This window comes from Scatophagus argus, chromosome 5, assembly GCF_020382885.2.
Source record: "Scatophagus argus isolate fScaArg1 chromosome 5, fScaArg1.pri, whole genome shotgun sequence".
NCBI classification, from domain to species: Eukaryota; Metazoa; Chordata; class Actinopteri; family Scatophagidae; genus Scatophagus; species Scatophagus argus.
Window position 1 is genome coordinate 19,785,356 of NC_058497.1, and position 14,383 is coordinate 19,799,738.

General features: G+C 40.9%; 1 protein-coding gene across 10 annotated transcripts in view; it reads left to right on the top strand.

The window, feature by feature from the left end:
* synrg (synergin, gamma) overlaps positions 1 to 14,383 on the top strand; it is a 34,954-nt gene that overhangs the window by 14,863 nt on the left and 5,708 nt on the right. For 7 of the 10 annotated variants that reach the window (XM_046389496.1, XM_046389499.1, XM_046389497.1 and 4 more), the window contains 10 exons: positions 1,021 to 1,139; positions 1,590 to 1,652; positions 3,272 to 4,234; positions 8,791 to 9,336; positions 10,642 to 10,805; positions 11,202 to 11,255; positions 11,882 to 11,978; positions 12,244 to 12,392; positions 13,008 to 13,118; positions 13,267 to 13,305. In XM_046389496.1, the coding sequence (XP_046245452.1) occupies positions 1,021 to 1,139; positions 1,590 to 1,652; positions 3,272 to 4,234; positions 8,791 to 9,336; positions 10,642 to 10,805; positions 11,202 to 11,255; positions 11,882 to 11,978; positions 12,244 to 12,392; positions 13,008 to 13,118; positions 13,267 to 13,305 (2,305 nt within the window). The remainder of the gene's footprint in view (positions 1 to 1,020; positions 1,140 to 1,589; positions 1,653 to 3,271; positions 4,235 to 8,790; positions 9,337 to 10,641; positions 10,806 to 11,201; positions 11,256 to 11,881; positions 11,979 to 12,243; positions 12,393 to 13,007; positions 13,119 to 13,266; positions 13,306 to 14,383) is intronic. The other 3 variants (XM_046389500.1, XM_046389501.1, XM_046389506.1) reach the window with 1 other exon arrangement.

Below are 14,383 nucleotides of genomic sequence, written 5' to 3' on the forward strand. Positions count from 1 at the left end.
GGCTTTGAGGATCCTTAGTAATCTCTGGAAAGTGAGCTTAATGATTTTCCCTTATGCTTGATTCTTATATGCCATCATATCAGCTATTTTTGCAATGTAAAGTGAGATTTTTTGTTTTTTGTGTCTCATCAGGGGAGCTAACAAATGGTCATCATGTCATTTCATTCGCTTGTCATACATAAATACTGAAGCAACATGCACTTAAAGGAATAGTTCAGCATTTCGAGAATATACTTGCTTTCTTTCCACTGAGGAAACATGAGGAGATTGATATGACTCTCATAGCTGTATGAGCATTTTGAAGCTGCTGCCAACAACCAGTTAGCAGGCTGTAGCTTTCTATTTAACAGACAGACATGAAAAACAGTGGCCTCAATCTTCTCATTTAACTCTGGACAAGAAGGCAAATCAGCGTGTTTCACAAACAGTCCCTTTAAATTCAGTTTGGTTTATGACAAGAAAATCTAAACATGTAATAAAGCTGACCATAATTTTTTAGTTTTTATTATTTTTAAAAGCACTTTTTAGACACTTCTTCAGAGATGTTTTTTATTGGGCTGAATGTCATCTGGCAGAATTTGGCAGCAACATGACTACAAAGAGGCCCAGTCATCTGTGCCTGAATTGGAAGAGCTTTGGTTTAAGAAACAGCACAGGTGTTTAATATGTCAAGAAGATCTCTCTTAAAATCATAATAACGTGGCAAACATGGACAGACTGCACTGATAGCTGGATAAGACATCAGTTTTTGCCTTTGTCTTTTTCAGTATTAATGTGAGTAAAGCAAAGATATTGATAAAAAGTACCCTCAGTTTGCTTCAGCTGTAGTCCTCATAATTGTTAGGACTGTGAAGAATGAAAAAGGGATTATTAAAAAAAAAACAACAAACCTTTGTAAGTCTTCAAACTGTTTGAGCCCAGGGCAAATGTTCACTCAGCTCATGCAGCTTATGTGGATTAAACTCTGCTGTTGAACCTCACTCTTCCTGATGTCTGACTATAGCTATTGTGTCCCTGCAGCGCCCCTGCCATGCTGACTCCGGTCTCTGGTTCCTCCAAGGCCATGTCGTCTGATAAGTACGCTGTCTTCAAGCAGCTGTCTGTGGATCAGCCTGCAGAGCCTGCACCACCTGCCTCAGGTACCTTCCATACCTCTAACAGGGGCTATGGCATGTTATAAACATTGTCTTTTCCCCATGAAACCCTTTGGCCAGGGAAAGCTATGCAAAGATAAAGTACGTCAGGGAAGGAAAAAAGTGATTTTTGGATGTCTAAACCATCGCAGCACAGATAATGACTCGCCTCCCGCTCCTTTCTGACACCTTCTCTTCAGATGTCATTTCGCCATGACACAGCAGAGGAGTAGTGCAGCCTCCTTTTCTATTCACATAACAGAATTTTTTATGACTTTTTAACACAGTATTGATAAGTTTCAAAACAGGTTAAATGAGCGTGCCTTCAATTTTATAGAAATGTTTTTAACTTCTTATAAACTCATTGAAACAGTACATAGAGAGCCGTAGCATACTGCCTGTTGAATGTGTTTTCTGCTCTAATGTGCTCATTTTTCTTCGCTAATTCTGATCCAGATATTGGAGACAAATACAGTGTGTTCAGACAGCTTGAACAACCTGCTGACAAGAAAACAGTTGGTAAGAAACTGAGCCACACTCTGTTACACATTCAAGTCACTCTGTGTCTCTAAAAAAGGCAGTTGTATCCATATTAGCAAATCCACTGGTGTTTTTTTTTGTTTTGTTGTTGTTTTTTTTAATAATACGTTTCTGCGTGTTCCTGAGTTAGATCCCCTTGACCTCGTCGCTAAATGACAAATGAGACATTGGGCACTGACATGGTTCCCTCAAGTACATGGCTAAAGGACAGGACAGACCTTCAAAAATAATATCAGAAAACTAATTTGTGTTATTTTAGTTGGAGCATGTAGAGTAGGGAGTGTTAAATTCCTTCTAATTAGACATTGTTTTATGACGGATAAAGCTGCCAGGTCACTACAGTGCCATATTACCACTGTTCCATGTTTACAGTGTACCTACCTTGTTTTGCAAGCCTGCAGTGTTGATACCACTGTGTTTCCCGCCCCTGTTTCATTAGAACAGTTTCCGATGGGCACAGCTCTTACAACTCCAGTAAGTCATGCTTTGCTGTGACCTTTCCTTGGCATTGTCAGGCTCCATCTCCTTAATGAGCCCATTAGTTATCTTTTCTTCACCGTACACCAGCAGTGTGAACAGATTCTCTTTCATGCATATATTACACCACAGTGGTTTAACAACCGCTGAAACTCAAGCATGCGTCCTGACTTTTTTTTTCTGTGTGGTTTTTGCGAACGCTGTGTTTCAAAAAAAATGTGAGACAATAAGATGCTGTTTCAGTAATGTTTCTGCTCTCTTTTTATTACATATAAGGTATTATCTCATTGCAAAAAAACCCATCTTAACTGGTAATTTTAGTTTTGGTAGAGTTTTAAAAGAGTTTTTAAAAGTTTTAAAAGTTTCAAAAGACAACGTTATTAACATTATTGATACAACTTATTCAACACTTTTTTTTTTTTTTTTTTATGAATACTGACTCATATCTATTTTAAGCACACTGAATCACATTATGTTGTGACACATTGTGTTGAACATATTTACCTAATACTTACCCAACAGTAATATAACTATAAAGTAAGCAACAGTAGTCACAAATATAATGAGTATGTTATACAGTTGTGTTTCCCTAGGATAGTTATCCAAACCAGTGTTAATGCTGGTTGTCCCAGTTTCAGTATTTTAATTTTAAAACATACTTGACACTTGTTGAAATGAAAAGCAAAAGTTCTGAAACAGAAGCAAGTTTGCTTCACTGTGAGAAACTTCTCCAGGGATTTTCAGATATAAGGAGACAAAATAACTTGTTAAGATGTCGACTTTTTTTTTTTTTTGCTGAATTTTTTATCACTTTCTGTTCCAGTTTGAATAGTTCATTGCATGGTAGTGTGTCTTTATTATGATAAAGCCTTTTTGTGCATTGATGTGTGCTGTTCTTTGGACACTGCAGCCCACAGTTCATCAGAAGATTGGGAGTTTACCTTGAACATTCTCATCCAGACAGAACTAATCCAAAAGCTTCTTTTCTTAAAGCATTTTGTAGTGACTGAATCGTGTCTGGTGCAGCTGGGTCTTTATTGTCTCATGTCCGTTTCACCTTATGTCGCTCTGCTATCATAAATATTTTTAAATTATCTTAAATTGTTCTCTTTGGTTCGCAGGGGAAGGATTTGCCGATTTCAAGTCTGTCAGCGCTGATGATGGCTTCACAGACTTCAAAACCGCCGACAGCGTCTCTCCACTAGACCCTTCAGAACAGGCCAAGATCTTTCAGCCTGCCTTCCCTTCTGCTTTTCCAAACTCTCAGTCTCTACAGCATCTACCACAACAGCAGCAGCAGCCAACAGTGTCTCTTTCTCAGTCCAAAAATCCTCTCAACATGGCTGACCTGGACCTTTTCTCTTCTATAGCTCCTTCTGTTCCTGCTCCTCCTGAGACAAAACCAAGCACATTCCCCTCAGTATCTGTGCCCCCATCTCTAGTGCTCCTACCAGGTGGAGCCAAACCTCCAGGGGGAGGTGCAGATGATTTTGGTGACTTTGCCCTCTTTGGCTCCTCCTCTGATGCTGCTCAAGCTTCAGCAGCAGGAGGAGCTGTGGCAGCACCTCAGGACGACTTTGCAGACTTTATGGCATTTGGCAGTTCTGGTGGGGAGCCTAAAGGCGAGAGCAGTGTGGGGGTCCAAGGGGAGACCTCCTCCCAGCAGCGGCCTCAGCAGAGCTCAGACAAGTATGACGTATTCAAACAGCTATATCTAGAGGGAGGCCTTGCCTATGATGACACTAAGGAGAGTGGCGGTGGCTCATTCTCCTCTCTCAAGAGTGACACAGATGACTTTGCCGACTTTCAGTCCTCGAAGTTCTGCACAGCGCTCGGGTCGTCGGAAAAGACTCTGGTGGACAAGGTGGCCGCTTTCAAACAGGCCAAAGAGGACTCCGCCTCTGTCAAGTCGCTCGACCTCCCTTCCATTGGGGGGAGCAGCGTAGGAAAGGACGACTCCGAGGACGCGCTCTCAGTGCAGCTGGACATGAAGCTCTCGGACATGGGTGGAGACCTGAAACATGTGATGTCGGACAGCTCTCTGGATTTGCCGGGTCTCTCGGCCCACCAGCCCCCCGCTACAGGTGAGGAACTAGTGCGATTGCTCTGGTGAGGCTTACACAGGTTTAATTCCAAGGCCAGCCATGGCCTCTTCTCCCCCACTTGAGACCTTCAAACAAGGGGGTCAAGGGTAATGTAATGAGGTCCTAATTAAGTTGAATATGCTCAAATACTGACGACACTAACATATCAGATTAGATGCATCACATGTTTCATTCTACATTTCATCATTCATCTGACTTATTTATATATTTTAGCATGTGTTTATTTGAATCCGGTTTTCCTCCATCTCTCCTTCCCCTCATGTGTTATTACTGGAATGACAGAAAGGTCCTAGCTCTTATATCTATTTATTTATAAATGATGATAAATGCCTGGTTTTTATGTGTTGGCAGTGATAGTTCATAGATGAGGTCCCTGGCTGCTGTCTGTGTGACATGGATAAGCTCTCTTGTTTGTTGTGTCCACGCTGCAGCGGCAGACATCTCGCTTCCCTTCAGCGTACCTTTTGTCTCCTCAGGCTGAACTCTTGTGTGTGTTTGTGTGTGTGTGTGTGTGTGCATGTGCATGCGTGCGTGCGTGTTGTGTAGCGCAAACAGAAAGGTTGGCCTGAATACAGACGAGTTTAGGAGGGTGTTATGATGATGAGCCTCTTCTAATTACAGGATTCGCACAATAGCCTGTAGGTTACCAAAGGCATTATCTGTAAGCCATCATTCACCTTTTTAATTGTTGACATTGGTTTGTATTGAATTCGTAGCAGTTAATGTAATTTTGATTAGCTGCAAATGAAACGTCTCCATAAATGGGACATTTTGCACGCAACAACAGTGAACAAGCTATTTCCACAAAAGCGGCTGAGATGTTTGGCACATAGTTGGATGCAATACAGTTTTTAGGCTGGAATGTTTGAACGTGTGCTTGTGCGTTTCTGTCTTTTTGTACGTCAGCTATTGTATTACCCTGCAGTGTTTCAGACTTACCATGCAGTATTATTTGGGTCAAATGGCCCTCTAAGTACGAGGTGTTTGCATAATAGCATGTCAGCTTTTTCTCCCCTACCTCACATCCATAAAAGTGGAGTTAAATTTCACTTATAACTTGTTGTTGGTTCTTAAAGTCACTCTTTTATGATTTCTGCAATAATCCGGTAATGCCCATCTCAGTAATCCCATCTTCTCCTCCTCTCCAGTGCTCATCATTTATTCATTGAGCATCTCGCCTTCCATGTCATGTCTCATGTTTCACAGAAAACATTCAAACTAAATGTAACAGGACACAGTGTGTAATCTTTGTCAGGTGAAAGCCTTGTGATTTTCATTTTTTACAATGTTTTCCAAGGCTCAGACGATTTTAGAAAGCTGACGCAGTTTTCACCTGACAAGTGACTCTTTTTCACTCATTCATTCATCTTTCTGCAAGGACAGCAGTTGTATCTAAGCTTTAAGTATTTCAACATATCAGTCAATTATCAGTTAAATGACATACATACCATATCACTTCATCCAAGGAATTCATAATTCCTCTTCCTCACTGGAAGAAATTGTAAATGTAACCATCCCCTTTGCCTTATTTCAGTTTCTGCACAGTAGTTGAACTTTGTTTTAACCTGAAACAGGCCTCTCTGTATTGACAGAGTAACAGGATGTGTTCAAACAAACAAACAAAAGAACATGGAGCTGCGGCAAAAACAGTTTGGGCAAAGACCGTGCCTTCGGCACAGTCGCCAAGTGTTTCTTCATAGGAGTTTTGTTGGGTCTCTCCAAAAATCAAATGGAGGAGTTTGGTCTAGACCTGCTCTAATTGGAAAGTGTCATGAGACAACTTTTGTTGTGATTTGTCGCTATATAAATAAATTTAATTGAACTGAATTGCCCAGTTTATCATCAGTACATTCCTCAGAAGCTTTTACATTACTGTGACAGCTGTTTTACATGTCCCTTCCATCCGTATTTATCCCATGTTCTTGCTCTTGGAGATCTCTGGGACTGACCTGTTGTTAAAGTGTAGCAGGCCAAGCGGTTTGAGCACCTCACCATGCTTTGCACTGTGTTTCTGGATATGTACCTAATCTTAAAGAGACAGTATTTCTTTTGCGAGTTTCCTTTTGAGTCTGGAATACAAAAGGAATCAGATTTTCTTTTTCTTTTCTTTTTTCTCCCCCCCACCATTATCTGTGATATTTCAGCATGAATTATCATGTGTGGCTCTACAGTCTGGCTCTCTGAGAACTTAACTGACGTCAGTATTACCATTCCTGCCTTGCTTTTGCTGCAGTGTGCCTGCCTTTTCAATTTGTGAAATTGACAAGAACACGATACACAATACCATTTTATGCATAACAGTATTGCAAGTTATTTTTAATCAAAGAAAAAAATGTATACACACAGATTTAATAGTGTATTTTTATTACAGGAATATGAGCTCTTATTATGAAAGACTCCTTGATCTTGTGGTTTACCAACTATGTAAATTAAATGTAGCCTACAGTATTTAATAATATTAAAAAGTTAATTCAGATATTTTAGGTTAACATTCCAAACTTAGCATTGTTGTCTTGACTAATAATGATGTGCTCTTATATAGGGAATTACAAGAGTTTGTGCACATTAGCCTGCTTTGACAAACACTCACTGTAGCAAGAGAAAAAGGATACTGTCTCTTTAAATTTGTTTCTGCATCTGTGATTGGATGTAAATTAAGGCCCTTTTCTGGGATGTCAGGTATAAGGATGGCCCTCTTTGTTTCTCTAACCCTTTGAGTGCTTGAATGCAGATTACTTGATGTTTTAACATGCAGATTCATGCAGATGTGATCATATTGAACTGTCATATGCTCCCATTCTGCTATTAGAGTAAACACCAGGACTATCTTTTTTCAGAATTGTAAAACAAAATATATATATATATAAAGGCAGCCTCTTAAATTGAGGCCTTTAAGTCCTCACTGCTCCTGAAGTGCGGGTTGTATGCAGCCTTTCCAAATAAGCATTGATTTTTGGGATCCTCTGTCAGTTTCCCCCCTCAGGTCCTCAAAGGGTTAATGCTTCCTGCCTTGAGCTTGTTCTTTGAATTATCTTTTCGACCTGGCTTTTCAAATGTTCTGTATTCGTATATTTTCCAAACAAACCTGTTGCTTTCCATCCTGATAGTAAAACAAACTTGTCATCTCCCCAGAATTACTGATTTTAGTCTGTGAATGTGCCTTCTCATTCTGGTTTCTGCTTCTATATCCTCAGATTATCTTTGTTTTACCTTCCGGCTGTTTGTTTTCTTCCTTTTCTCCTGACTCTGCATGCCCTTGTATTCTAAATGACTGAAATCTAATTTTACAAGTGTTAGTTTGACAAACCTCTTGTAATGATAGACCTCTTTCACAGTACTTTGTGACCTTCCTCTCTTTCTCTCTACTCATGTTGTCGTAATAAATATTACTGTTGGTATTGCTGAAATGCGTACCGTCTTATTTTCTCCTTTCCTTTCTTGAGAAGACTAAAAGTGAAGGATGGCATAAGGCTCTCAGCACTAGGTCCTTGTCAATTTCACAAATTGCTTTCTTGTATCTAAGGGTTCCGTCTTGCAAAATAGGAAGGGTTCAGCAAGGTCGACTTGTGTGTTTGTGAGTGTGTGAGAGAAATGAGAAGGAGGCTTGTATGCTAAAGACAAATGTGTACACACTGCATAGCTCTGTCAGCTCGCATTAGTCATAATGGAACTGATCACCAACTGTGCACAGTACAATGTAAGAAAGACAGCAGATGCGGTGGCAGGAAATATCTTTTATTGATGCTGTTTGTCAACAATGAGAACAGCAAGTGTCAACATGTAACCAGAGTTGAGGAATTGTGTCACTGTAAAAAAAATTCTTCACATAGACTTGATTCAGCTCAGATGTCAAAACGTCTTGTTTACCCTTCCGAAGACACTTAAACAGAACTCCCAAAAACGTGGGTGAGAGGAAGTATTACCCCAAAATTGCAGATTACAGCAACATGATTTAGTCAGGTGCTGGTATGATAAAGTAAAAGTGATCTGCATCATAAATATGCTGAATTTCCATGCGTGTGATTGCCTGTGTCTTGCAGGATTTGTTCTCACATTTTAAAATGCTAAATATGGTGATGGGGTCCTTTTACAATACATATGATTTCATTCTTGCACTGTTAACTATACAGTTTTGTTAATGCTGCGCAAGATGAACAAAACATGCTTTTTCACTTTACCTTCAGAGGTGTTTAGCCATGAAGTATATAGTTTAGGTTTTATCTGTATAAACTGTTGGTTGCTGGTGTCTGTGAGAATTTGGCCTCCATCCTAGCACAATGGAAGTGAATAGAATTTCATTTGTGGTCATTACTTTGCCTAAACCGACCCTTAAAGATTCATTAAATCCCAGAGTTTGTTTGAAGACCTAATTTCCATTAGAAGAAAAGAGATATGAAATAAGTTACAGACAAGTGACATAGTGATAATCCAACAGAAGTCTCAGTCGCTCATCCAGGCTCATTAATCTACCACCTATCATGACAGCATCTCTGCTATTCCTGGGAACCACTGGTATGTCTGTGTTGTCATTACAGAAGGAGATGACATGAAATTTGACCCCTTTGGGACATCGGGCCTCAGCACCTTGGCCAGCTATGACTGGTCAGACCGGGACGAAAGTCTGCCGGGTGAGGTCAGAAAGCCGCAGGGCTTGGAAGGAGCTTCCCTTCCATCTTTAGTGCCAACACAGAGGAAGGAGCTGACCTTTGGCAGCAGCGAAAACATCACAAGCAACTCCGTAGCGAAGATCACCGCCTCCTTCCCCACCGAAGATGGCTCGTTGGCAGACGACAAGTTTGAAGCCTTTGCTGATTTCAGTTCGGGCGACCAGGGCAATGCCGAGGACGACTTTGGGGACTTTGCAAGTACAGTTTCTGAAAAGTCTGACTCGCCCGCCACCACTGCTGAGGCGGGCTCAGAGGGGAACCAAAGTGAGGCCTCTGATGAGTTTGGAGCCTTCCAGGGGGACAAGCCTAAGTTTGGCAAGTCTGACTTCCTCAAAGCCAGCGCTCAGGCCAATGTCAAGTCCAGCGAGGAGATGATCAAGAACGAATTGGCAACCTTTGACTTGTCTGTTCAGGGTGAGTCACAGACCGTCATGTTGATCCTACTTACATGTCATGAAAACACAACTAGGAATGTTTTTTCTGTCATTCATTCATCTGTCGTCACCGTGGATTCTGAAAACATTCACTTTTACTTTTTTTACATTTTATAAATCAAACATTAAGTAAGCAAGGAAAGGATTGGCATATATATTGATAATGAAAATAGTCATTAATTACTGCCATGGAGAACTTGTTTTACCAGAACCCAAAAGAAAAGCGGCAAATCTTCACATTTGAAGCTCTAATTAGTGAACGTGTGCATTTTTGCTCACTAAATGATTTAAATGATTTATTACCAAAATTTTCTTTGGATTGTCTAATCACTGAGCAAATTTGTTTCAGCAACTGGGACGATAATGTGTTCATGAAAAAACTGTGACCAAACATTTGGCAACATGTTTGTAATTAAGACTCTACTGGCTAACTCTAAGCCCTTGGTCCTGAAATAGCTCCACAGCATCTTCTGCCACCCTACCCCCATTTGTTAGGCCCATTTGATCTGTAATAAAGCTGTCAGACATTAGATGGCAGTGTTGAGATGACAGTCCTGCTCTTATGGCACTGACTGGTGAGATGGATTAGCAGAGGCCAACAAATATGTGAGCAGAAATTAACCGTATCCACTGAGAGGCTTTTTGTTTTTTAACTGCTGTTTGCTGGTGTCATGTTCCACCAATAATTTATTAGCATTTCCTGCACTGTGATAAAAGCCCATTTGCCCTATAGATTTATCTCTCAGTGTTGGAGTTAATTGTTTGTGTGAAGAAGAGGGCTTTACTCTTCATTGCCTGACAGAACAGTAATCTGATCATTGTGGGGCTTCTGGGTTGTGGGGAGGATGACGCATGTCTCTGTGGGAGGTGGAAGAGTAGCAGAGGTGGATTACCTGCGTCTGGACAACACACACAGACACACACTAACTCCCAACCCTGCTGGAATGGTCTGGGCTCAGCATGTGTTTGTTGTGGTACCCTGCCAGGATTTGTCCATCTTTGAGTCCCTATGAATAATTCATACCTGAATATTTGTGCCTCTGTTTTGTACGTAATTATTGTTTGTCACAAATTAAGTATTTACTCATGCTGTCCTTGTCCATGAGGAATTAGCTGCAACAGAATGGAAGTATAATGATTGCAAACAAACAGGTGCATATCTCAAAATGAGTCATCACCATGGCTTGCTGAATTCATTTAGAGCAACAACAATAAAAAAAAAAAGTTTATATATTTGTGGTTCTCATTTAACATTATTCATCTTCCTCTCCTGTCTTCGCCTCAGGCTCCCACAAACGCAGTCACAGTTTGGGCGACAAGGAAATTGGGCGCTCGCCACCATCTCCGGCTCCAGAGCAGCCCTTCAGAGACCGATCCAACACCCTGAGTGAGAAGCCCGCCCTGCCTGTCATCAGGGACAAGTACAAGGACCTGACTGGGGAGGTGGAGGTGAGGATGTGCCAGCATTATATAAATATTGCAGCTGTCAAATATTGCACAAATGCAGCTGTCTTGCACAGAACTTTGCACTGACTCAATACGCACCTCAACTCCATTTACTCACTACCTCAAATGGCAAAGGCCTGTCATACATATTGTTGCCATTTCATTGTTTATATTTTATTATGGCTGTTTTTTTTTTTGATATTTATAGTTTTTGGAAATGACAATAAAGCTCCTTGAATCCTTGAATTAACACCACTACATGTTATGCTGTTATTAACCATCAGATTTCAGCAGAATAATGAGCACTGTTAAAGGCTACAGGATTCAAACATTTTCCTCTCCTCTGTTCTGTTTTGCCTTTGTGTTCATTTGAGATAATGTTGTGCTGTGTTGTTGCAGGAGAGCGAGCGCTACGCATACGAGTGGCAAAGGTGTCTGGAAAATGCTCTTGAGGTCTGTCTCTGTTTGTTTCCTGTGTTTGACCTTGTGCCATGGTGAGCAGCTATACGAACGTAGCAGAATAACTAAGATAACCAAATGGCACTGAAACGTGCTGACATTTGTCTTATCGTGTTTTGAAACTAATTATTTTCTTTACTCCAAACATCTATTTAAGAATTAAATTTACAGCATTTTTGTGTTCCTCAAAACAAAACAAAAAAAAATCACCTTTGCGTCAGAGAGAAACACAACTTGAATAAAAATGAAGACACGTGCACACTTTGGCCTACTGCTATAATTTTATTTCACTTTGTTTCGATCTACTCAACCCTATAACAGACCAAAATATCATAGATTAATAAATACTGTCATTTCTGTTCAAGTTTTTTATTCAAGACAAGAACCGCTAATGGTGATGTCAATCCCCATAGTGTGTGCAATTGTCTCTGAGCCAAAAACTAGTTTGTGTGAGGTCAGTCTTTGTGTTTATTTTTTCAACAGGACATCTCAGAACTTATAAAAATCAGCAAATGCATACACTCCTTGGCTTGTGACGAAAATGTTGTACAATAACGACGATAGTAAGAGTAAAAACAGTATTTATGTCATAACGCTGGCTTCTGTCTTTTCACATTAAGGTCATCACCAAAGCTAACAACATCCTGAACGGCATCAGCAGCTCGTCTGTTTGCACCGAGGTCATCCAGTCTGCTCAGGGCATGGAGTACCTGCTGGGTGAGGACTCACACACACACACACACCCATTTAAAGAAGCTGGGACTGTTTGAAAAAAAAAAAAGAAAAAAAACAGTGTGTGGCCTTACACCCTCTGAAGGACAGAGTGATGGAGAGAACAAGATTAAAACGAGTGTTTCTCTGCTTTTAATGAGCTGTGAGTGGTAAACATGTCACAGCGTGGAACCGAACACCACGCCTCTTGAAAATGGAACAAAAAGAGCATCGAAGCATTTGTGCTTTTTTTTTCCCCTCTCTCTGTCAGGTGTGGTGGAAGTGTATCGCGTCACGAGGCGTGTGGAGCTGGGCATCAAGGCAACAGCCGTGTGCTCCGAGAAGCTGCAGCAGCTGCTGAAGGACATCAGCCGCGTGTGGAACAACCTCATGGGCTTCATGTCGCTGGCAAAGCTCGCTGTAAGCTGCTCCAAAAAAATGTTAATAGAGCAAAACAGTAAATATACAGATCAGCTACTTTTAGTGCATTCTGTTATTGCCCAGACACAAGGTACACAAATACACATTATAACAGAACATTGTGGCTCACTTTGCAATAAAAAGACTGCCAATAACATAATGAAATGTTAGTGAATCCAGTATTGTCAGTCCATTAGTTTAAAATCAATGATTTATTGATTTGGTTGCTGGAGCCTTTTGGTAAGCGGGTGTTTGGATCAACGGGGATGAAGAGGACCATATAGATTTATTTATCCAACTGTCTGCTCGTGTCAGCGCAGGACAAATATTGTTTTTCATGCTGCACAGAACTGACACAGTAGCTCAAGGATGGAGAAAGAAAGCAAAATGGGACTAATATTTAATTGTATCATGCAGGTGGCTTTTTATATTCTTTGTATTTAATCTGTCTTGAAGTCAGTTAGAGTTGGTATCAAAAAGTTGGTGATGCTTGAAGATGTTTACTGTAAGCAGACTTGTTGGTACTATTGTTATTATAAGAATAGAAATGAGTACATTCTGCCCTGCAGCAGGAAGTTAAAAATGTGTTTGTGTGTGTGTTTTGTGTCTGTGCAGCCTGATGAGAGCTCCCTCGATTTCTCCTCCTGCATTCTGAGGCACGGCATCAAGAATGCCAAGGAATTGGCTTGTGGGGTGTGTCTGCTCAACGTTGACGCTCGCAGCAAGGTTTGTGCACATACGCTCACACACACACACACACACACACACACACACGCACAGGGAATAACTGTTAGTGGATACATTTTTTATGAATATTGTGCTTATCCACAGTGGATAACAGCTGATGTTTCTTTGACTTTGAAACGTTTTGCAGAACAAAGAAGAAAGCACTATTGGACGTCTGTTTAAACGAGTATGAGACAGTCAGCTGTCAACCAAATCTCATTCCACTCTTTCCCACTGGGGGCCTCGGGGGGGCCTATTTTTCTCTTACTGACGAGCCCGGCGGGGGGCCAAAGTGACAGGATTCACTTCTCTCCACTGCTCCTCTCTTGCAAATTGTTAGCTTAGTCTCATACTGTAACAGACAGAATCGGTCAAAATCATGCTCCTCTAGCATGACACACGCTGGTGATGCTGTTCACAATCATTTACTGCTCAAAATTCATTGTGCTTTTTACAAGAGTGGGTCTCAGATTTCAGACAGCAGCGGACAAAAGCAGATGTCTCATTTCTTGCAAGGAGAGCATGGATTACATTGGCTGAAGTGACTGACTGGCTAGCAGATTTTTTTTAGCTGTAGCTAGCTAGCTAGCTAAGCTAAAGTTAGCCCCTCCATGTGTTTATGGAAAAGGCTCTGTCCAGGTGACACTGAAGTTTGTGGTTTAATGGCTAGTTAGTTATTGATATGCTCCTTAGATCCACTTATGCTACGTAATAATCTAATTATGAAATATGCCAACCAAAACGGTTTAATTTACACTTTTGCTCTCATCTTTGGTTTTGGGAAGGTTTGAAAGAAATACACCACTTTCCACACCCTTTCAATGCTGCCCGTCTCATGCAGCCCACTTCAACATGTAAAGAAATCCAGTGCTTGACAGACCAGTTGCGCCAAGTTAAGGTCAATGAGCCAACTGGACAATCAATGTTTGAATAAAGGGTTTAGCAAAAGGTCTGTGTGGGTTGTTGCTGTAGTCTCCCAGCTTTTATACGGAAGAAGTCCTTAAATAAGTGAGAGATGAGAGTTGTCACTTTGGCTCCCCAAGGTGGGTTTTTGCACTCTGGGATCGGTTCTTCAAGGTCACAAATGTCGTCACTTTATCTTCGGAGGGTTTCATTTTCCTTTCTGTTGCCTTTATCTGGGTGTGACTGCTCACCTCGCTACTTTCATCTAACAACTAGTGGTGTTTATGATAACTGTTCAGTTATTAACTCCAGCTGGGGCACTGTGTGCAGAATTGCTGTATTTCTGCCTCCTTTCCTACGGT